Genomic DNA, 24,756 nt, shown 5'->3' with positions numbered 1-24,756 from the left:
CGAGAATACCGTCGGCTTTAAGGCAATCTGTCTAGTGTGCAGTTTAGCTATTTTGACTTGTACAGTATATTCAGAGTAATTTGAACCTGATACTAAAGAAAATAATGACAAAGCTACCAAATTTGCACAGTTTATTTGTAATGCTATAAATACATTTTCGACTACAGAAGACGGATATATGCTATTTTGAAGTTTCGTGGTTTAGACGCCACTATAACATGCAGTTTTCTTCACTACCAGTTTCACACCATCCTGTCTTTGAGACCAGGTGTAATAACCGATCTATTGGTAGCCGATTTGCTGTTGACACAACAGCTATTCAAACCTTCCATAGTTTCTCGCCATCTGTAGTGGTAGTAAGTTCAGTTTAGTTTAGGCTTCTATGAGTGAGTTAAGTTTACGCTCCGGGCGACCGATCGCTCCTATGAACTGCGAAACGTTTCGAAGTTTTACAGGCCCTCCATGTAATCACCAGAATTGTGAATCACGCTTTTCCAGCGATGTGGAAACCGCTGAACGCCGTTGGCAGTGCGTAATCTCTGGATAGTGGGGATGGAGCGATGGGTCGCCCGGAAGAGACCATCAGTTGTACGGAAGCGTATCCCACGAAGTGATTCCTTCATCTTCGGGAAGAAGTTGCAGTCGCAGGGACTTAAATCTGGAGAATTCGCGGGGTGATACAGCACTTCCCAGTCCCAAACAATGGAACAAATCAGTGACTGCACCTGCTGAATATGCCCTTGCAATGTCATGCAGAATGATGGGTGGGTTCGTCACGAAGTGGCGTCGTTTTCGTCTTACAGCTGCTCGCAGATTGTTTTGCAAAAAAATTGCAGTAGTATTCTGCACTAACGGTATGTTCTTGGGGGATGATATGGTTTATGATTACACCATTTCAGTCGTATGCAATGACGAGGATAGCTTTCACATTGGTTGGGGTATTCCGAACTGTTGTTTTTTCTCGGTGACCAAGGATGACTCCACTCGTTTGCCATTTCAGCTGTGGTTCATACGCTCTGGCCCAGGTCTCTCAATAATAATGATCCGCCGTAAGAAGGCCTCACCTTTACGTTGATACCGCTCCAAGTGTGTTCGAGCGTCATCATATCGCAGCCACTTGTGTTGTTCAGTCAGATCATGTGGAACCCACCTTGAGGCGATTTTACGCAATGCTAGGTTCTTCAGAATTTTCAGCACAGTCGAATGCGCTAGTCCTGTACTGTATCGTTGGCCAATTGACGAATCGTGGTGTTCCGATCCGCTAGCACTAACACATTCACGTTCTGCACTTCTTCACTAACAGGAGGATGACCGGAGCGAGGCATGTCTGTGACATTTTGTCGTCCGTCATTAAAGGCTTTGACCTACCTTGCTACTGTACGGTATGGTAATGCACTTGCACCGCAAACATGTTGCAATATGTCGTAGCACTGTTTTGCATTCCTGCCTCTAGCGCATTTAATTTTCAACCAGCTCCCCTGAACTTCGTAAACGTGACTATTTCGCGGGCACTCATGCAACGTGACTAGTATATGAGCACTCACTCAGAACTGCTTTCTAATTGCTGGCGCTGCGCGCGCATCGAGGGGAGGGCAGACAAATTCATGTGCTCTGAGGGGTCAGCATCTAACTTACTGCTGGTACGAATTATAATGGATTGCTTTGTTCCCGAATATATGTATAGCAGCGTTACCATTACTAAAAGTATATATATAATGTGTATAATTGACATTAACTAGTTTCAGGAACGAAGTCTGTGGTCACGCAGATACTTAACATTCTGTTTGCTATGTTAAAAGATGTTCGCACGCAATCATCCAGCAGTGTTCATTACAAAAAGACCATATATTTTTACGAATAAAAGTTTGGTGGAAAGTAGAAATTTGAATTGAATGATAATTTCGTTCAATAAGAATAAACATTTCGCTTGCAGTTTTAAAGAATATGAGAATGATATACAGAAAGATGTTTAAGTCAGTTTAACAAATATTTTATAAATGAAGTATTTGAGTTAAGCAAATTTCTTAAGACTGTGAATGCTTCGCATGAGATTAGATGTTTATGTAAATGCTTCTGACTAATTAATATTGTAGTTAGCAGTTTTTGAGTATTATTAATGGTTGTGATAGCTGGCAGTTCGCGGAGACATTCAATTTTATTTAAATAAATAGCGCTAAAGGCAAAAAAGAAAATGCTGGCTTGTTTGTACTGTTCTTATTTCTTTCATGCCATCTCAGGTCATTATGTTTTCCTGTAAGAAGATAAATGTGAATACATTAAACCATTTAACATCGTTGAATCTGAACAACTGGTTCTATTCTTGTTTACTTTGGAGGTGATACTGATTGAAGCTGTGCAGGTGCCATTTCTCTGCTAGGCACAGCGAAGGTCGGCGTACTTTCTTCGTGGGACTGACTTTTCAGATATTTCAAAATGTTCATAGGAAGCGTAAAATTATGGTCTAGTAATGGAAATTGCGTAGGAATTATTTGCAGAACTGACTAGTTCTTTTGTATTTACAACTTTTTAAATATAAAAATATTTTTCAGAAAGTATATTTACAGTTGCCTGATACGTTTTGAATACTTACAGATAATTTTCTCTCCTTTCAGCCATCAGGCAGGACAAATGTCTTATTATTCGACTTCGGAGGCGGAACTCTAGACGTGTCAATTCTTTGTATTGAAGGTAATGTGTTCGATGTAAAGGCAACTGCAGGCGATACTCACCTCGGAGGAGAGGATATTGATAACATAATGGTGGGTTATTTTATTGATGAATTTAAAAGAAAGTACAAGAAAGATCTAACTGAAAATAATCGTGCAGTGCAGCGCCTTCGTGATTCCTGTGAGCGAGCAAAGCGAAATCTTTCTGCCCTGAAACAAGCCAGTATTGAAGTTGATTCTTTGTTTGAAGGCATTGATTTCCACACTACTATTACTCGTGCGCGCTTCGAAGATCTGAATGAAGATCTATTTAATCGTACTCTTGAGCCTGTGGAGGAAGCACTTACTCGAGCAAATATGAAGCCATGTGATATTAATGACATTGTTCTTGTTGGTGGATCAACTCGTATTCCGAAGATTCAGCAGTTACTGATGGAATTCTTCGATGGCAAAGAGTTGACCAAATCTATTAACCCTGATGAAGCAGTAGCTTATGGTGCGGCTTTAAAGGCAGCAGCCCTTACCGGAGACGAAACAGATGATGTTAAGGACTTGGTACTCGTTGAAGTAACGCCATTCTCATTAGGGGTTGAAACACGAGGCGGAATTATGACTGTATTCATAAAGAGAAACACAAGAATTCCCACAAAGGCACATAGATCCTTCACCACGTACGCCGATAACCAATCTTCAGTGGAAGTCAAAGTTTATGAGGGCGAGCGTGGCTTTACACGTGATAACAATTTACTTGGTACTTTCGAATTAACAGGCATTAGCCCAGCACCGAAAGGAACTCCTCAGATTGATGTTTTCTTTGAAATTGACATAAACGGAATTTTAAATGTGAAAGCTATTGAGAAATCATCGGGCAAAGAAAACAAAATTACGATCAGTAACGACCAAAGTCGTCTCGGGAGAGAAGACGTAGACCGATTGGTTGCAGAGGCAGAAGAATACAGAGCTCAGGACGAACAGCAGAGACAGAGGATTGAGGCTAAGAATTCCCTTGAGATGTACTGTTTTAACATACAAAGACAGGTTAAAAAGAAATTGAAAGGGTTGATTTCTGAGTCAGAAGAAAACTTAATTCTCGAAACATGCAATGATATTCTTCTTTCGCTTGACCTAGATGAATACGTTAGCTTGGAAGATATTATTAGCAAACGTAAAGATCTTGAAAAAATCATCCATCCAATCATGGTAAAACACTACCAGAATAATCATAAGTAGACCAAAAGAAATTTATTGAAGCGTACAATTTTTACAACTACTAGAGAATTCTAAGCGTATAATATTAGTTCCCTAAACATACTTCACTAAGGTCTAGTGTAATTGATTTGAAATCGGCTATCATTCAGATTATTTTATTTGCTGTAGCAGAACGCTATAATATGTTGATTTCTTACTTCTGTACCCGTCTACTGTTTTAGAATGTCTGGCACTGTCGAAGTTACATAATTCCCCCTCCTCCTCCAAAAAATTCATGCCATTTAATAAAAAAAAGCGTTCAAACTTTCTCTACTCTAGGTTCTCTATTCTTACTCTAGGCTCAAACTTTCAAAGATAATGCGTTTATTGATAAAAAAGCTTGATAGTGTAGCTCTCATTTAATATTTTTCCAAAGTTAACGCTTGTGGTAGAATAGAGTAGAATAAAAAAAATAATGGAATTTTGAACAGTAATGAAATACCTTTCTAAAGACAAGCGGAACTGAAATTATAAATGATTCAAAATTTTCTTCATGGCTGGACAAAAAATGAAAGTTGTTTCTAGGTGTTTAGTTGAGTGAAAGAAGCTCCAACTTTCGCAGTTCGTGTACAGGCGCTGCAACACTCCTTCGTTGTACGATAAATCCCCCTCTCCACATTTGAAGAATTCCTTTTGTGGGGCAATTACTATGTGATTTGCATAATTTTGTTCTGTTTAATTCATTAGTCTGAACGAAAAGGATGGTTTACATGAATTATTACCTGTAATATTCAGGAAATTAAGCTTTTCTTTCTTTTTAATTTTGTCCAGAACTGTTTAAAACTATATTTAGAGTTAAATTTACAGAACAGTTTAAACGACGGAACATTACAATTCTTGTAATTAATCCACAACAGTTTAGTACTATCTTCAGCATCTCGACAAAATCTTATTGGCGGATGTATCTCACAATTTCGAGAAATCAGCTTGGTTAAGTTAAATGATGAACAGTTTTCTAATTTTTATTTAATTAGATACTCACAGGATATTTTGAAGAATTTATAGTTTCTTCGACAATGTTATTCTCCACTAGAACCAATGTACTTCATAAATCGTTCTTCTTTTGTTCTTTCAAAACCACAGCTTATCTTCCAAAGCATCAATCTCGACGTCTTTAACAATGAAATGAGAAATATTACATTTAAAGGAATCTTATCGAAATGACAGTCCACTTTAAATCTCAATTCTTCAATACAAATCGTAGAAGTTACCGCACTATTTTTGCTCACATCCACACAGATTGGACGATAGTTAAGTAAGATCCACTTTCTTAAATTCACGACCACTACAGTTCACTTTATCCATAGAAATTTTTAATGTTAACACTCGAGCTAGTATTGATTTTTATCCCACTAAAGTTTCCAATCACAAATGTTGCAGTACTTTCCGACGAAAAGCAGGCACATTCGTAGAAATTATTTCATGTGATGACACATGAAAACCTTCCGTGATTTCTGTTTACGTTTTACTATTCGTTAGATCTATATTTGCTACCCGGATTCGAAAAAAAAATAAATTCTGAGTCGTATCATCTTTCAATTTATCAGTCGAGTTCCGTTATTTAATTTAAAGATTTTCTGATAACTGAAATTGTCAGTATTTTATGATTTCCCCTAACTTCTGGCGTAACATTTCGGTCTACAATATTTCCAGAGTAATTTCTTACTGCTATCATGTAATGTTTCAGATTTCTGAATTGGTTATGAAGTATTACTAAAATATTCTCTCTTAATTGTTTATGCATATCAAATACCTACATTATTCTTTTAATTTTGATTACAGTTTTAGGAATAAAGTGACAAAAGATCTGTCAGCAATATTATTAAGATCAAATCAAACTCCGAATTACCTATTGAGAGACATTTAGCTGAATTCTAAACACGGTAAATAAATTCAGTTACATTCTCAGTGTCAGTATACAATTCACTTTCGCAGAAACTAATTTCTGTCTGTAGAGTAATAAACTTATTCAAGATGTTATGCCTAATTTCAGCCCAAGATTTATTATAAGCCATCAATTCTCTAATTTTATATTACAACAGTTTAGAAGTTATAATGGAAATAGTCAACGATATTACTTCCAACGGATAAATGTAATTTTCAATTAAGAGTAGATTGTTTATAACTCAACGTCAATCTAAAGACATCATATCTATCAGATCCGTCAGATAAAGATTTTAGGAATAAACTCACGAATAAACTGAACGATAAATAGTCGGCTAGTTCCTTCAGGCATTACACCGGAAAACTCGTAAATGAATACATCAAAGAGCTGTCTTGGTTTGCTACTGAAACATAATCATGATAATCGAGGTAAATTTCTATTCATTTGTGCAGAGGGAACGCTTGGACCATTGGGGTGATCAGCTTCTCTAAATTCCACATATTTTAGTTACCGGTTAGATTAGTCAAGAACAGAGGATTATAATATATCAATGATACGAGTGAAAAGCATGCAAAAGGGATATATAAACGGAAGTAATGTTGGGAAAAGATAATATTTTTCAAGTACTTTTTAATGTATTTATCTTCTTATTACAAAAAATAATACAATGTTAAAATAGGTTTTTAATATATAGTCTTGTTTTCGAGTTACGTTCGTAAATTATATTTCGTATAACAAATTGATATGTATTATCAATAGAAAACTGACATTTTTTTCTAATTTAGCATTTATTTACCAAATATTTTGTCTTTCTTGTACTGCCAGAATGTATGTTTATTTTCCTCCCTAGTTCAGTAGTTTGCGTCATAACTCTCGCTTGTTTTTTTGTCTACACCATTATTTGTGTAATTCAATATTGAAAGTATTTTTTCTCACAATGTAACGTTCTTTACTCTGGTGTAATTTTGATAATTCATTGAAGCTGGTAATGTACGTATTCATAGGTTTTAACGCTATTTCGCTATGTAATCCTAAATCGTTGTAGTATCGTTTTGTTAAATATTAATTTTTGGATCCTCTTGTACTTATATATACCATATATACTTAATAATAAAGATACTATTTACACTTTACTGTTTTATTTGAAGCCAAATATATTGAATAATACACAACGTGGAAGAACATGAGAAATTGTTAGTATGTTCTGTTATGGATTTTAGCATACGAACGTAACACTTCACTTGTTTGAATAAGATGAACAGTACGAAAAAATGACAGAATATTGAACTTTGAAAATAAAAGTTGGGTCTTCGCAATTAATTAAAATACTGCCTTAATTAACAGTGACGAAGCGTGATAATAATATTTGCAAAACTGAGTGGGGCAGATAAGACACAAGTTTAGTGAGAACCATCCATACACCATTTGATAACGTATCACAAGATCCTGCAGATTGCACTATTCTCAGTGCTAGCAGAAAGTTAGGGTGAATAACCCTTCTGTGCCCGGCAAGTATAGGAAAAAGATGTAACTTGAGCTCATCGTTGAAGGAGGAAGTGTGATATAAGTGGCCCTGACCTTCTGACATCTTCGGCCTCATTCCATACTGATTTGCGTAAAGCAAAATTTGCGTTTTAGTTTGCGATAGTCAGGAAAACAGCTGTAACTGCTTTTTGCATTACTTGCGTTGCGATGCGCAAATTTTGCGAACACCGTTACTGCATAAAACCGCCGAGCGTTCTCCCTTTGGACAACAATGCGAGACAATACTATGGCGGCAAAGCAAGACTATCTTGCGGCCCTTAGTTAAGAGTGTGTTGCTAATCCGCTGTACAATCCGGACTTCGCACCTGGCGACTTCCATCTCCCTCCAAAATCGAAGAAGGCTTTCAGCGGAAGGCATTTTGAAACCAATGATGAAATACAGCTATGAAGGAATTTTTCCGTGTGCAGGATACATTTTTTCCCCTAGAGAGGTTTCTAAGCCTTGTGATTTATTTGCAAAAATATCGGAACGTTTGCTGAGCAATCCTTCTATCCTCAACTATAACGCCTTGAGTTGTCACGTGTCCACGTGATCAGCAGTTGTAGTCAAGATGGCGACTGGTATGAACATGCGGCTAAAGTAGGGTGCCGTAATCGAATTCTTGACGGCGGAAGAAGTTTCACCTTCCAAAGTTTTTCGCTCAATGCAAGTTATGTACGATGAGGCCTGGGTGGACAAGAGCCCGATTTAAGATCGGTCAGCGCAGTTCGAGGAATCGACCAAAGCCATTCCAGGCTTATATCCTCTTCAGACCCAAGCTCATAGTTTTTGATCAAATCATATGATATTACATATATTTGAAGGTTTGGGTATCCTGAAGTGAGAAAATGTTCTAAAAAAAAATTTACCCCCACCATGTTGGCATTTATGGCATGCATCATATAAGATACATCGGGACTCAAGGAGGACAATTCACATAATAAATTGACAATAGTATTTAGATATATATTCAATTTAAAATTTCTATTTTCTAATATTAGTATAATAGCAAGACTTATTTCTATTGTCTATTAATACTAGTCTGTATTAAATGCCATTATTAGATATTTCAGCTTTGTTTTACTATTTGTTGCATATAATTAAGCTTTCAAATGTAACCTGAATAGTATTCTCACGTACATTTTTCTACATACAAGTTTCTTTCAAATATTTTTAAACACACTAAATTGCACAGATATTATGTTCGTACTTACAATTCTTTAGTTAGTGTGGAACTTTCAGGCAATTCCGGTCGTTTGTCAAGAATAGGTATACTTTGCATTGATTTCAACGAGCAAGTGCCAAGAAGGAACAACCATTCATTCGACATCTTGATTGTGTTCTTTGTTCATTTTGGGTATTTTCAGGCATGTGAAGAGCATTTGCGTGTCCAGAAGCCTCGCATGGAACTGCCTAAACACTTCTACGTCTTTTCAGAGAAGAAACATCATCATCCTCAGCAATATATATTTTCAGAAGAGGTTTCTATATCAATTTGACTTGAGTACTCAACTGTTGTACATTAAATGCCCCGCAATCTTGAGTTTAAAATCAAAATACAATAAAATGTTCTTCTTTGGCCATTTATTATCTTCAGCATTTCGCCGGTATTCAATCCAGGCAGATGCGATAGTGAGGTCGAAAAAATTGTGAATTACTCGTACTGTCCACTTTGTACTCCAAGAATAATAAACAATTTGCACCCGCAAACGTTATTCTAAGGAGCAGAGATGGAGTGGGTCAGTGGGTCGGTGGGTCAAGTTTTCTGAGTGTGTCAGTGGGTCGTGGGTCAACAGCATGTGACCCACCACCCACCGTGACCCACTGCGACCTACCACCCACCGTGGTATTGAAAATAAACAGAATGTGTCCTAACATTTTTTTAAATTCTCCTTTATGTGGGGGGGGGGGCACTTTCTATATATGGAAAATTGGTAGTGAGTTGGTTTGTAAAAATGATCGAAAACGATCGATGTTACTTCAGAAAAAAAAATCAGAAACACAATATACAGTGCTTGGCTTCATATATCCATTGCTTTCTGTTATAATAATTGCTGAAGCTTATGTTTATTATATGAAGCGCTCACAGCACAGGGCAATCAACCCATAAATTTGTGAGAAAAATAAGCATAAAATTTGTACTGTAAGCTTAATTACACGGAAATTTGAAGTTTTTATTGTACGCATAATTGTATGGAAAATTTTACACTTTTTCTCCCTTTACGTTGGTCTACTTACTTTGATTTGGAACTTCGAAATTTCATCCTTTTTTCCACTGAAAAGTGTTGATAATTCAACAAGGAAATAATTATACTATGATAATTTAATTGAAATTCATCGTAATTTGGCACATGGCAAACAGCAGTGTGGTAATTGAAGTTGAAGAAGGACGGAAATTCCCATTCACCTATGAATACTTTCCAGAAACCTCGTTCCCTTTCGCTTTCTAGACGGGGGAGGGAACTTGGTAATGGTATCAAACCTTCATGTGTAATTACAAAAATTAAATTTATAAACAAATAAGAAATCATCAGTTTATTAGGCTTTAATTGATAATTTATTCACAAGATTCCCTATCAAAGGCGTGGTAGATGAAGTTTCTGTTCTACATGGGTCGACATTGCCAACTGACATAGTCGATATGGAAAAGATGTTGTATGGTGATAGAGAGATGATACTTCTTGCTGAGTATTTCAAAACTGACCGAGAAAAATCGTTATCAGACTTAAGTCTAACAAGTAGATTGTCGATGAGAAGTTGCAGAAATCGGGTAGAAGTATTATCAATTTCCACGACAGAGTGCGAACGGGGATTTCCCCTTATGAATTTACAGATGACTGATATTAGAAATAGATCAAGTGCTCAAAAATTGTCTAACTTGTTGCTGATCAATGTTAATGGCCCACTGCTAGACAAGCTCAAAGTAGACGAGCTAGTTATTTCTTGGCTGAAGGATGGACATCATTCCACTGCGGATGATTTACCGCCAAAAAGTTACCAACAGGAAATAAATCCGATTTCAGATTTGTTTTAAGGTGGAAAATTACGAGTTACGGAAAATGTATACTTGTATTACTAATGGCTTATTTGTGTTATTCAACTTTGTACCTACTTTTTAGTAACTCTCTTCTTTGCTTTAGGTAAACTACTTTTGAATAAATATTCATAATAATTGCAATTATGCATATTTGTAACTTAAATTTAACGTGGTGTTTTAGTGATTACACAAATTACAATTATAAGCACCCTTTATGGAGATGCTCTCACATAGGGTACCCGAGCATCTTTATACCCTATGAACAACTGATTTTTCAAGTCCTTTGTGAGAAAAATACTGTGAACTGAGAAACCATAACCTTTTCCATATTATACAGGGGTATTTTCCTGCGAATAGAAGTTTCTTGTGGAATGCGTTCAGAAATTAACACTTGCAAGAATGCTCTCTTAGTACAAGTATATTTTAGGCACACACTAATTTCCCCCCACCTCAAACTGTTTCAATTTCGTCACTGACAAACACTTTACCATTTTATATCGTAAAGGTCAGATCCACCGTTATTGTAACAGAGTGGTGCTTGAGCGATTGACTAGAAATTCAAACTCCGATTAGTGACAATTTCACAGTCTTGCTTTATTACAAGTGTAAACTCTTTAGTCAGTTCAGAAGAGGCCGTGGATCGTGTTCAGAGTTGATGACGATGGATTTTGGTGAGTCAGAGTAGGTCAAAGTGGATGAGAGTGGTTCATGGTGGGTGGTGGGTCAGAGTGGGTCACCGTGGGTGGTGGGTCATGGTGGGTGGTGGGTCAGAGTGGGTAATGGGTCGTGGGTCAGTGGGTCGTGGGTCAAGTTTTCATTGACCCACGCCAACTCTGCTAAGGAGGGCATTTTCCGAAAAAGAAACATCGGTAAATGCGAGAAGATTATATTACATATTTTTGTTCAAACCGCATATTTACCTACTTTTTTTTAATCAGAAGGGAATTTAAGAATTTAGCTCTCAGATTTCCTGTTTACCTGAACCAATGTGCGTAAATGCTAATAACGCGTACTGACAGTTTCTAAAGAGAAAAAGTCTACATGTTAGTAAAGAAATTATAAATACAATGAACATACGTTACGTGGTGAAAGCCTGATTACCTTTTGTATCAAAATTGATATATTAAATTTAAGAGGAAAATCAAAGTGTCCTAAAATATTTTTTTCAGTGATTAATCAAGAGAAACATAACAACAACTCATCCTTGAAATTAATTTTCATTCACTGAAGTGATTGAAAACAATAACATATTTAAAATTACCTTTTTCCGCGTCATTATGTTGCACCCGCCAAATAAGCAAATTCAGCACACTGCTGTCAGCTAGTAAATGCACCAGGAACAGACAAAAATAATCTTAGTAGTGACACTTTTCCTTTAAACGAGTAAATTCTTCTTCACGACAAGCGTGCAAAAAAATTTAAACAGGTATCATATATGATACAAGGGGTCTGAGGAGGATAGACGAATCTCGTTCTGGAAGGCCAGTAACTGCCACCGACATGACTTATCAAGAGTCGGTTGGCAAGTTGATCCGCGAAAATCGACGAATGAAACAGAAGGAGATTGCCGTAAAGCTCTACATTTCTAAGGAGCGAGTCAGGTTCACAATCAGGGAACCGCTGAAGTTCCGTAAAATGTGCTCCAGATGTGTTCCAGCTAGGGGCAGATGAGATTAAGTTCTCGAGAAAAGTGATATCGGAGGAAAATTGCGACGATACAATGCTGAGGGCTACGTTTTTCTGTACAAAAACGTCACAAGCACGAATAATAGTTCCACCACAATGGCCAAATGATGAAGAGGCAGTCCATGGAATACCATCATAAAGGGTCTTCCACTCCAAAGAAGTTCTAGGTCTGTGCATCTGCGGAAAGGTCATACTCACTCGGTTTTCGATATGAATGGCGTTGTCCACGCAGTTTCTTTTCAAGGGTACTGCTGTGAACTCGGAACGGTGCACCGAAATCTAAAAGAATCTAAGATTTGACTGACACGCGTCAGGCCTGACAAAAGAGGGTCTCGTCTTCTTTATTTATTTATTTATTTATTTATTTATTTATTTATTTAGAAAATAACACAACAGGCTTAATGCCTAATTATAGTGTCGTATAATACATACATATACATATATACTTTTACCCGTACAATTAATCAATGCACTTCGAGTGTCAGGTACTCGGTAATCTTGTTTCTAAATACATATTCTGACATACTGAATATATCTAATACATCAGTTTTATGACTTAATTCATTGTAGGAGTCACACATTCTCCACAGCGGAGATTTACTGAGAATACTTGTTCGTGCCCTTTCACAGAAAAATATACCAGTATTCCCTGGTCTTGTTCTGCCTGTTGGAACGCTCAGATATATTTTCGTGAGTAGCTCTGGACAGTCAATTTTATTATTTAATACTTTATATAAAAATAGTAAATCAAACATCTTTCGTCGATTCGTCAACGTTAGGAAATTTAAACTCCTTACTAAGTCCACGTAGGGAATCTGTTTGGGATAGAAAGCTGTTTTCTTGTACGTAAGCATTTTTAGAAATTTAAATTGTATGTTTTCTATCGCTTGTAAGTATTTATTTACATTCGGTGTCCAAATAACGCACGCATATTCTAATCGGGACCTTACGTACAAATTATAAAGTTTAATGAATGTTGACTCGTTTCTAAACTCTTGACCCATTCTATAGATAAAACCGAGGTTTCTGAATGCAGCGTTGGAGATTGCATCAATGTGATGAGAGAAGGCCAATTTTGAATCAAAAATTACTCCTAAATCTTTAACTGAATTTGGTTTACACAGAGATATGCCATTAATTATATACAGATGATTGATGGGATTTTCTTTCCTTGAGAACGATAAAGACTTGCATTTAGAGATATTCAATGAAAGTTTGTTTTTGGCACACCATTGCCCAACACCCTGTAAATCCTGCTCGAGTTGTGTGCAGTCATCTATTGTGCTTATTTTAGAATATAATTTGAGATCATCGGCAAACAACAGAAAGTGAGAGTTTTTAACATAGGTTGAAATATCATTAATTACAAGAAGAAATAATAGCGGACCTAAATGGGATCCTTGAGGAACACCTGATAATGTGTTAAATTTCGTGGTAATATATCCCTTGTAAGAGACAGCTTGCTCTCGATTGCACAAGTAGGAAGCGAAGTACTCTATTGCTCGTTTAGAAAAATTGAAAGATACCAATTTCTGTAGTAGCACGTCATGGTCAACTCTGTCGAAAGCCTTACTGAAATCCGTATAAATGACGTCCACTTGACCGCCTTTGTCTAACTCTCTTGCTATGTAATCCGTTATTATTGCTAGATTGGTTGTTGTGGATTTATTCCTTAAAAATCCGTGTTGATGTTCAGATATGACAGGCTTTACATGGTTTAAAATTCTGTTGTATAATATGGTTTCAAGAACTTTTGCAAAGGGAGATAGGATGGCTACGGGTCTGAAGTTCTCTATCTCATTCCTGTTTCCAGATTTAGGAATAGGGCAAATGAGACCTTCTTTCCATTTATTCGGAAATATATTGGTTTTAATGGACATATTAAAGATAATGTGGAGTGGATGCTTGAATATATCTAAACAGCCCTTCACCACATACGGTGGAATGTCATCTATACTACAAGATGTTTTGGGTTTCAGCGCTTTAATAGCCTGCTCAATTTCTTCTAATTCTATTTCCTTTATATGAAAGGTGTCTATTATACTACATTCAGAATTATTTGTTATTAGATAATCTGTGTCGTATTTAGCGGGTACACTACTATATACCGACTGAAAATAATGCGCGAATGCCTGAGAAATTTCTTTGTTATGTTTTAACTCGTTACCATTATATGTTAGAGAATCTGACGAAAGATGCTTGGTTTTACTTTTAATAAAATACCAGAACTGCCGTGGGTCTTTTTCTACAGTAAATTCAGAATGTGAAATAAATGCTTTGTACGCTCTCGAAATTTCTGATTTAATTTCTTTTCGTAGTTCCAGGAACTGTTCCCGATGGTATGCGATATTATTTAGCCCCTCTTTCCACTTTTTACGATGGTAAGATTTCCGTTTGATTTTTTTGATTATATCATAGGTAAACCAGCACGGATAACTGGCATTGACGTGCTTTTTAGCAGGGACGCATCGGCTGAATACGTTATAAATCATTTCATAGAATTTTGAAACAGCACAATTAACATCATCATTTTGAGAAAGGCAATCCCAAGATAAGTTTGACAATTCTATATATAATTTTGTGAAATCAGCCCTTTTAAAGTTGAAACCAGTTACTTTAGGAACTTGCTTTAATTTAGTAATATGATTAAGCGTTAAAGACACTAGAATTGCTGGGTGATGTCTATCCTCTCGAACAAGTGGATACTCTTTGGAAACAACTACATCTTTGATATTAGAAAGTACTAGGTCTAATGTGCGGCCATTTGTGTTTTGTATGTCGTTGAATGATGATAAATTGTATAAGGACATAAAGTTATACACATCTTTACACTTGGTTGTTGAGGACATAAGATCAAAACAAGAATTTGTAATTTCTGCAATATTAAAATCTCCGATGCAGAGAATTGTGCTTCCTGGTGGACAGTTACTCTCGATAAATTGATAAAACTCTTCGTAAATTTTTAAATTTGAATCCGGTGGAATATAAATGGCACAGACAAATACATCTAAAGAATGTAATACTAATTTAACTAGAACACACTATAGATTTGAATCGCAGGAACTTACATAGTACACATTATATTTTTTAAGAATAGCTATTATTACCCCACCCCCTTTACTCTTGTTAACCAGCTCAAAATTTCTGTCCTGACGGAAAGCACAATATCGATCATCAAATATTTCAGAATTTGAGTAACTAGCAGTTAGGGAACTTTCACTAATGACTACTATATCGTATGTATTCGATACAATACTTGTAAAGAACTCTTGACTTTTTGAACCTCTGAGACCACAAACATTCTGGTAATACACTGAAAGTTTAATAGTGCGATGCTGGTTATATGGTACTGTTATATCACTATTTAATACATCAGTTTTCATAGTTGAGTCTGACCTGGAACTTTTCACGGCGCTTGTCAAGTTCACATTGTTTGACACGAGAAATCTATTTTTATTTTCATTAGCAGAAAACTGTGTTGTACTTACTAGTTGCAGTTCCTGTAAACCTGTTTCTCACCGATTGAAATTCGAGTTCCGCTTCAATGGGATCTGCTTGGTACGGCTACTCCCTGGGGTAGTGAAGGGGGGAGAACTTCTCTGTACACTGACATCTTCGTCCAGACCTGCCTCAGGCTCTTCGGCGGCAGAAGGATTGTTTGGCACGTTGGAAAGATTTTTATCGCTATTTGTCATTTCCTGTAGTGAAAACTTCTTCCCATCGATGCACGCATACCGGAATTGCAAATAAGCATAACACCCTCGTTGTCTAGCTTCGTTAACATACGTTTGAAGGGCTTTGCGTTCTTGTCTAACTTTAAAAGAGAAATCCTCACTAATATAAATTTTGGTGCCCCTTAATTTATTCCTAGATTTAAGAATTGCTTCCTTCGTTTTATCTCGCAAGAACTTGCACACTATAGGACGACTTTGACCACTGACTTTTCTTCCTACACGGTGACTTCTTTGAATATCATCATCCGCCAAATCGATTTTTAATCTATCTTTAATCACATTCCGCACTTTGTTTTCTGTTTCGTCCCACGATTCACTTGCACTTTCCTCGACGCCATAGAACACTAAGTTCACTCTTCGAGATCTATTTTCCAAATCTTCGATTCTTTCTTCCAAGTGACTTGAGTAGGCCTGCAATTGATTTATTTCACTCGATAATTTGTCAATGTTGTTCTCGAACCTTTCAAGCCTTTCAATCACTTTAGAAACAGATTCTTTCACTTCACGTATTTCTTTCTCAAGCGATTTATGAGAATCATGCAAGCCACGCAAAATTTCTTTAATCTCCGCAATATCGTTTTTCTGAGACCTGGAGTCAGGACCTGGATTTCTTTCAACACCACCAATCACAAGCACTAGTAGAATCACCACACCATAGACATAGTAAGTTTTGGTCGTTTTGATTTGATCTGTACGTTCTGCATAAGAAGGATCTTTTCCGCAGTATCTATTATTGAACAGACCAATTGAGGCCCGCCAGAAACTTAGCGAGACACCCATTTCACGCTTCGGTGCACACGGGAGCTGCTTGCACGTGCGTCTTCACTCAACGAACTCAAGAAAATATGTGGTTTTTTTTCTTCTCCATGACAAAGATAGACCCTACACGAGCAAGCTGACCGTTGACGCAATATTGAGGCTGAGATACATTGTCGTCCCCCATACAGCCCATATTTTGCATTCTGCAACTCTTGCATCTTTCCTAAACTAAAACACCTTAAAGGCACCCACTACTCATCAGATGAGGATGTCCAGTGTGCTGTACGATCGTGGTGTCGCTCCAAAGGCAGGTATTTGTATCGTGACGTCGTTTACATTTTAATTTGAAAGATTTGATCAGATCACGATTTTGCTGTATGTGAAATCAACGGCTGTGCATGGCAGCAAAGTTCCGCGAAGAAAATGAAAATGGCCTGCACTGCAGTAAGTATGTTATACACGAATAAGAGTTTTGGGTAAAATCGCCGATTTCGAGGGTCTGTAAAAACGATTCTATTAAGGGTAGAAACATGAAATTTAGAATTTAGGAAGATATCCGAGAGATGTACTCATATACTAAATCCGACATTCCTAGCTTCAACCATGTTTGAGTACTGGACCCCTAAAATATGCAGTTTTCAGGCTCACTGACTCACTTACCAAATTGATTAGATACTTCCTAATGAGATACGGACTTTGTTTGAAAGTACCCTATAATAACTTGAGTATGGGAAAAGTCTGAAATGTGAGGAATGTATTATGGGAAGTTTTTTAATGGGTGAAAAACTGTCTTTAGCCAAGCATGAAATCGTTTCACTCACTCACTCATCACATGATTATTTACCTCCCAAAGAGATAGAGACGTGAAACTCTGCATAAAGGAACCTTATAATGACTTGAGTATGGAAAATGTCCGAAATGTGAGGAATGTGCTATGAGAAATTTGTATGGGTGAAAACTGTCCTTAGCCAAGCAGAAATCGGTACACTCACTCATCACCTTGATTTGATACTTCCCAATGAGATAGAGATGTGAAACTCTACATAAAGGTACCTTATAATGACCTGACAAGGTGAGTATGGAAGAAGTCCGAAATTTAAGGAATGTGCTATGGGAAATTTCTTATCGGCGAAAAATTGTCCGTAGCCATTCCCATGAGATAAAGATGTGAGTGTCTACATAAAGGTAGGTACCTTATAATGGCTTGAATATGAAAAATGTCCGAAATTTAAGGAATGTGCTATAGAATTTTTTATGAGCGAAAAGCTGTCCTTACCCCAGTGGCGGATCCAGGGGGCGATTGCCCCCCAGAAGAGGAAGCTTTCTTATTTTATATATATAAATAAAACCCAACCCAGAGTTTGGAGCTCTTAAAAGTACCTCTAAATAGCAGTATTACAACCCACCGCCCCTCAGAAGTCCCTCCTGGATCCGCCCTTGCGCTTATCCAAACAGACCGGTTCATCCAGTCACTCATCATTGATTAGGTACTTCCTAATGAGATAGAAACATGAAACTCTGCATAATTGTATCCTAGCTTATGGGGCAATCCAAATGAAATCGACCAATGATGGTTGCTGACAAAATTTAGTTTATTTTAAAATTATTTTTTTACCTAAGTTTGTACTACATTCAGGGAGTTGAAAACGTGTATTCATTTATTTTTTAGCCGCGCAGGTTTTGTCGTAGCGGCCATTTTGTATAGGCGCCTAGCGTATTTTGCACTTTTCAGAGGATTTCGGTAAATGCTGTAACTCTTTAGGTTTTAAAGATTAGTTCAAACCAAAACCATATAAAAGTTAATGGAATGGACAACATTCTGTGTTCTGTGTACATTTAGACGTACTTCAGAACGTCGAAAGAAAAAGCTCTGAGCATTGAGGTTAGAAATCTAGAAATGGGAATTTTGGAATGTACATTTTGAAACAAAATAAATGAGACTCACCTTCAATTTTTTGTCTACATACAGACTAGACAGCAGACAATGGGTGATATCAATAAAACGGAGAAGTTACTCATTACGCCCAATTTTGAAGTAGTTACTCGCATTGGTATCAATAAAGAGAGAACTGAGCACTAGACGTCTCGGCTGACCTCGAAGAAGCCCCGCCCCTCTAGAGTAACCACACCTCTATTCTCGAGCCGAGTAACTACTCCGCGTTTGATATCAATAAAAATCAGACTCCTCTGTGATGCTAGTAACTTCTCCAAATTTGTGGAGCAAGCTAAATAGGTGACTCCGTGCGAAAAATGGCAGAGTATATGATTGTTTTACTACGTAGAAAAACGTATAAACTGCATAGAAATGTTGGAAATGGAGATTACAAAAAACATTATAAGTTTATGAAAGAAAATGTAGAGTGGTTAGCACAACATTTTTTAAGGAGAATCAACCGAAATTCGGGGTGGTGGACTACGTAATGATGAAAAGATGCGGGTTTTCTTCAAGGGCGCCGATCCTGTGGGGGCCCGGGCCCCCCAAAGCTCATGTGGGCCCCCTATTGTATTTATGAATATACAATATTTGGCATAATTAGAGTGCAATTTGTCTTAAAATCCTGATATATATACCTTCTGCATCTGAATACCCCCCCCCCCCCATTTTACAGAGAAATCGGTGCCCTTGGTTTTCTTGCGTTACGTGAGTGATCCGGGATTCCAGGTCGGAATGTCAGGGGATTCTGGTGTGGCTCAAAGTACTGTGTCTATGACTACCTGAAAATGGATTGTTTCCAGAAGTGTGCGTAATATGCAAACAGCAAAGGCAGAGTGGCAAGAACAATATACATTTCCGGGTGCTATCGGAGCACTTGACTATACACAAGTGGCATTAAAGAAACCTAGTATTTTGGAGAGTAATACGTTAATAGGAAGAGCTATTTCGTGGCTAAGCGGCTAGCGTACATGCCTTTGGCATAGGAGACCCGCGTTCGATTCCCGGCAGGATCTCATGTGGTTCGGATTCCACGTTAATCAGTGGGTTCTGTCTCATATAGGCACGCTACTGAAAAGGATGTTAAACTAATAATCAACTCAACTCAACGTTGATAGAAAGGGTGTATACATGAGAATGTATTTTGTTTATGTCAAGGCGAAAGGGGACACGTATGGTGCGGAAAACGCAATCAGATGGACGTGATTTATGACGTGAGTGGCTGGACTTTTGTAAAAAGAAAACAAAGGAGCCAAGTGTCTGATTTCGTTCTTAAAGCCAATCTACAAAGACCTTGGACAACACGTGATTTGCGCTTGTCGTGTTAATCTTGATATTGCTGGATTCGAATCAACATCAATCAGCTCAAATAGGTTCATCCCCATGGTTTCAGTATACTTTCTTCTTTTCCGTTTTCTTTTTATTTTTTTCTCTTTTTTATTTTTGTTTTATTCTCGCTAGAATATTAAAGATTCTCTTTTGAATTTGTGTCTCAGTTGTAGATGTATTTGATATTTCGTTACATTTTACTGTAATTACCTTCAAAGTTTCGGCTTTCCTTCGTTTACTTTCTGGTAGCTGTGACTTTGAAAGTACCACTGGAAACTCTTTTACAATATCCATAAATGCACTTTGATTGAAGCTGTCGTTGCTGCTTGCCCGTTTCATGGCTTTTAAGATACTACGCCATAAGTTAAAAACAACGAAATGACTGCGCGATGAATGGGAGAAATGAGTAATCACTTCTTTTATTGATACGACTCAGTGCTACGTGCAGAGGAAGCGCGAGTAAACGTTCATAAATCTGGAGCAGACTAGACCTGAGTAGTGGCTTGTTTTATTGATACGAAATTGAGGGAGGAGATTACTCAAGGTGTAGTTACTCCGATTCTCGAGGAGGACTTCTCAGGAGTAGTTACTTATTTTTATTGATATCACCCAATGTCCCAAATAAGTTTCAGATCTGAGAACCATATACTATTTTTTTGAAATTTTTAATCATTGCAAATTTTCGAAAATCGTGTATTTTCACCATCAAATATCTCAGGAAGGACGCAAGTGAAAAATCTCAAATTTGCACAAAGTAGATGATAGTTGTTCAGTAACAAGTGGGTAAAATTACGTTACTGAGATTTGAGTAGTTTCTGAGTTGTTTCTTCTTCACTGGGACTTAATATCTTGAAGCGCCATGAGGAGTGGATATAAACTTTGTAGCAAAATTCAAAATAACACGACAGTAATGTTTAATGAGTAAAGTATGCATAATTTATGAATCATATTTTGTACAAAAAGAAAAAAAGAAACGCCTGTTATTTCTTTTGTGCCTGTAGCGCTGCTGTTAAGACATCAGTGAGGTAAACACTTGACTAATTTGTATACAGAGTTCAGCACTGATATTGAAAGTACGACCTGTAAGAGTTGTGAAGTCTGTAGGTGTGAGTTTCCGGAGAACCTTAGTGATTAGCACTCACATTTTGTCATTGGTAGATAGTTTAGAAAAGGTTCTTGGGCCATGGGGATTGAAAAAGTTAATAAAAATATTATTATTTTCCTACCTGATGTCTTTAATTCTTCCAATCCACCATTTCTTGTAAATACAGGCTACGGTATCATTAGGTGCAAATGATAACATGCTAGGTTCTTCATAACATCTGATTTGTGTTTGCGTCAGAGGTATACATCTATGATATGATCTGGAATTGATAATTCTTTATAAGTAGCAAATCTAGAATTTCTTGCTGTTTGACAGCACTTCTTCTGATGAAACAGATAAATTGTATATCTTAGACACTATCAACCAAGGATGTTATAAAATAGAGGATCTGCCATACGTATCTTCATCCTATGAACTCAGTGAAGCTAAGAAACAATGGAGGATCGTCTGAACCGGTACGTCTGATTGGCTACTCTCTTTTTCCGCCATGATTGTTGGCTCGAAACATTGCGATCTTAGTGGTGCGGAGCGGGCAGAGTAGGCGTGGCGAAACTGTGACGTATGGCTTCACGATTTTGTTGTATGGGCAGATCCTATATTTTATAACATCCTTGCTATCAACACAAAACCTGTACATCTGTTGAGCTGTTAAAATCGCGAATTTCACATCATTGCAACAACTTATAACTCAGAAACCAGTGAAGTCTCAGTGATGCAATTTTGTTCACTTGTTACTGCCCAACCATCATCTATTTTATGCAAATTTGATATTTTTCACTTGTGTCTTTCCTGAGATATTTGATGGTGAAAATACACGATTTTCGAAAATTTGCAATGTTTAAAAATTTCCAGAAAATCAAGTATATGATTCTCAGATCTGAAACTTGTTTACTATCTAGTCTCTATGTAGACAAACAATTGAAGGCGAGTCTCATTTATTACGTTTCAAAATGAACATTCATAAATGGCCATTTCTAGGTTTCCAACCTCAATGTTCAGAGCTTTTTCTTTCAACGTTCTGAAGTACGTCTCAATATGCACAGAACACAGAATTTTGTCCATTCCATTAACTTTCATATGGGTGTGGTTTGAATTCATTATATTTAAAACCTAAAGAGTTACAGCGTTTAACGAAATCCTCTGAAAAGAGACCTGCGCGGCTAAAAAATAAATGAATACCCGTTTTCAACACCCTGAATGTAGTACAATCTTAGGGAAAAAAATTAAATAAATTTTGTCAGCAACTTTTGACCTGGAAATTGGTCGATTTCATTTGGATTGCTCCTTACGTAATGACTTGAGTATGTAAAACGTTCCCGATTTAAGGAATGTACTATTGAATTTTTATAGGCGAAAAACTGGCCATAGCCATTAGGCACTTAATGCGATAAAGATGTGAAACTTTCCATAAGGGTACCTTATAACGCTTGAGTATGAAATGTGAGGAATTTGCTATGGGAAATTTTCATTGACACACACACACAAAAAAAATCAGAAATCGGGTACGATTCCGTTATTCAACGCATGATGTGCAAAGTGATAGTGTTGTTAACCGTTCGAATGGGCGAGTGGGGTGCACTTCTCATTGGTATATTGGCTATCACGTGTGCCTTTTCTGTACGGAATCCTGGGTTTGATTCCCAGTGCCCCTGGAATTTCAACTGTGCTCGATGCTTCTGTGTCCGTGTTCCTGTCGTTCTAGGTTAATAGAAAAACGAGCTAAGCTCACCGAGAAAATCCGTTATTCAGACAGCGGTATATTGTACAAATATACGGGATCCTTAAGTTTAGTAGAGAAACAAATACTTAGCATACGTTATCCATATGATACATACGTACTGCCCTCTTTCCAACTTAGATGTTACACTATGTCGTTGCAGGATGTCTGACATCTAACAGTCTCCCGTACATTACATACGTATACGTATGTTGCGTACGTCAGCTATAAGTTACATACGCACATCTATATGTGAGATCCTGACCGCCTATATACTATTCTTTCGGTCGTACGGAAAGTATGTTTATTCGGAACACTTATACGGATAATATGTATAAAATAAACTTTTTCAGTTATACGTTTAGTGTACCTTAAGTTCAAAAACTATAGGATTTACCTACGTAACTTATAGCTGACGTATGCCATATACTTTTTTCTCAGTGTGCGAGTAAAACAAGTGAAACTTAGTAATAAGTAGTTAAGCAAGTTAATGAAGCACGTTCTGTGAATCAGTTAACTTTTTTTTAAGTGGGCTAAGGCATGTACACTCATGTCCAAAATTATTGTCGCATGTCTATAAGTATGTTGTTGTAGGAATATAATTTGATAACGAATTCGCTCGGTATTTCTTATAATGTTAGTATGTGTATAATCAGCAAAGACATATGTGTGGCAAATTTCATGTCAGAAGAACAGTAAATAAGAACAATAAAACGAAAATAAAACTTTCTTGTCCATTTAGCAACATTTTGTTTTACTCATTCTAATTTTCGTATTTATAATTCTTTTTCTATGAAATTTATCACAAATATATATTTTCTGATTATACACATAGTATCAGTATTAAAAGTCACCTGCAAAATCATTATCAAGTTATATTCTTACAAGAAGGCAGTTATAGATATGCGACAATCATTTTGGACATAAGTGTACATACTGCTGTAAATTTCGTGGGTTGAAACCTAGACAAGGAAAGCTAATATTTTTCTTTTTTCGCTGATCATTTTTCCTTTATTGCCATCATTGGTATTAAATAGATATTGAAATTAAATTGAAATTGAAGTAAGAGAATGTAGAGGTGGGGATATGTAAAATTAATGAAGTTTTTGAAGAACTTAGAAATCCAATTGTTCGACTTTTATATGAGACTAGCAACAAAATGTAACCGATTCCGTAAATATATTGATAACCACAAGTTATATTATAATTACCACAGTCGTTGTGTAAAAATGTTCTTGATGCTTCGTTATATCTGTGAACAGTGTGTGAATCCTTTTCGTATCAGCCTTTACATCAACAGTGAATTTCGTGCATTTGCTCTTCATATTTCCTGAATTTGAACAGCTGGGCTTTGCCCCCACAACCCTCCCTTTACTCGGTCTTCGGCCTCGCATCTTTTAAGCCCACAATTCTACTGAATTTCAAGTTTCTTTTCGTATTTCAACTATCTAAAAGATAAGATTTTGTATCCCAAGGAAACTCCTATATAAATAACATGGGAATTTCTTCATCCCCTTTACACTCTTTAAAACGTAAACGTATTCAGTTTTGGCAATTTTTCTGTAGGTTAGTCCCGGAAGGCTACAATCGCGCCAAATTTCATCATTCTAATCTTGCCGGAAGTGCGTAAACATTTTTGGATGTAGAAGACGTCCCATATAAATAACATGATAAAGGCTTTTCAGTTTCTCATAAAACCAATCTAAAGTTGGAAATTTTAAATTTTACCGATTTACTTAGGTAATGCTAACAGAAATGTAAAAGCATACCGAATTTCAAGTTTTTATTCCAATTCCAAGTTTCTAAAACATGAGATTATAGGTCCAAAAAAGACCCATTTAAATAACAAGGGGAAATTCATCTTCCCTTTAGACCACCTAAAAAATAAAAATATTCACTTTTGGCAATTTTCCTGTCAGTTAGTCCCGGAAAGTTACAATTATGCCAAATTTCAACTTTCCACGTCAACCGCAAGTACTCCTTTAATTTAAGAGAGTTCATGTAGTTTTTATATAGTTATGATATGTTGGTGGCAAATACCTTGTAAATTTAAAAGTAATTATCATTTCCTTGTACAGACCAAATACAGATAATAAGAATTTTGATTTATTTTTAGATAGGTTAAGCTGCAT

At 36.7% G+C, this 24,756-nt stretch overlaps 1 protein-coding gene across 4 annotated transcripts in view; it reads left to right on the top strand.

Annotated features, from left to right (window-relative positions):
- Positions 1-24,756, top strand: part of LOC145690337 (heat shock cognate 71 kDa protein-like) — a 237,180-nt gene that overhangs the window by 113,598 nt on the left and 98,826 nt on the right. The window contains exon 4 of one of the 4 annotated variants that reach the window (XM_081765127.1): positions 2,613-5,430. The exons of the other annotated variants lie outside the window; for them this stretch is intronic. Coding sequence (XP_081621253.1) covers positions 2,613-3,896 — 1,284 coding nt within the window. The 3' untranslated portion in view covers positions 3,897-5,430. Of the gene's footprint in view, positions 1-2,612; positions 5,431-24,756 lie in introns of those variants that run through there. 4 annotated transcript variants of the gene reach the window in all.

The sequence above is a fragment of the Thermobia domestica genome, chromosome 7 (genome assembly GCF_964235325.1).
Source record: "Thermobia domestica chromosome 7, izTheDome1.hap1.1, whole genome shotgun sequence".
Taxonomy (NCBI): domain Eukaryota; kingdom Metazoa; phylum Arthropoda; class Insecta; order Zygentoma; family Lepismatidae; genus Thermobia; species Thermobia domestica.
This window is presented reverse-complemented; position numbering and strand designations above follow the sequence as displayed.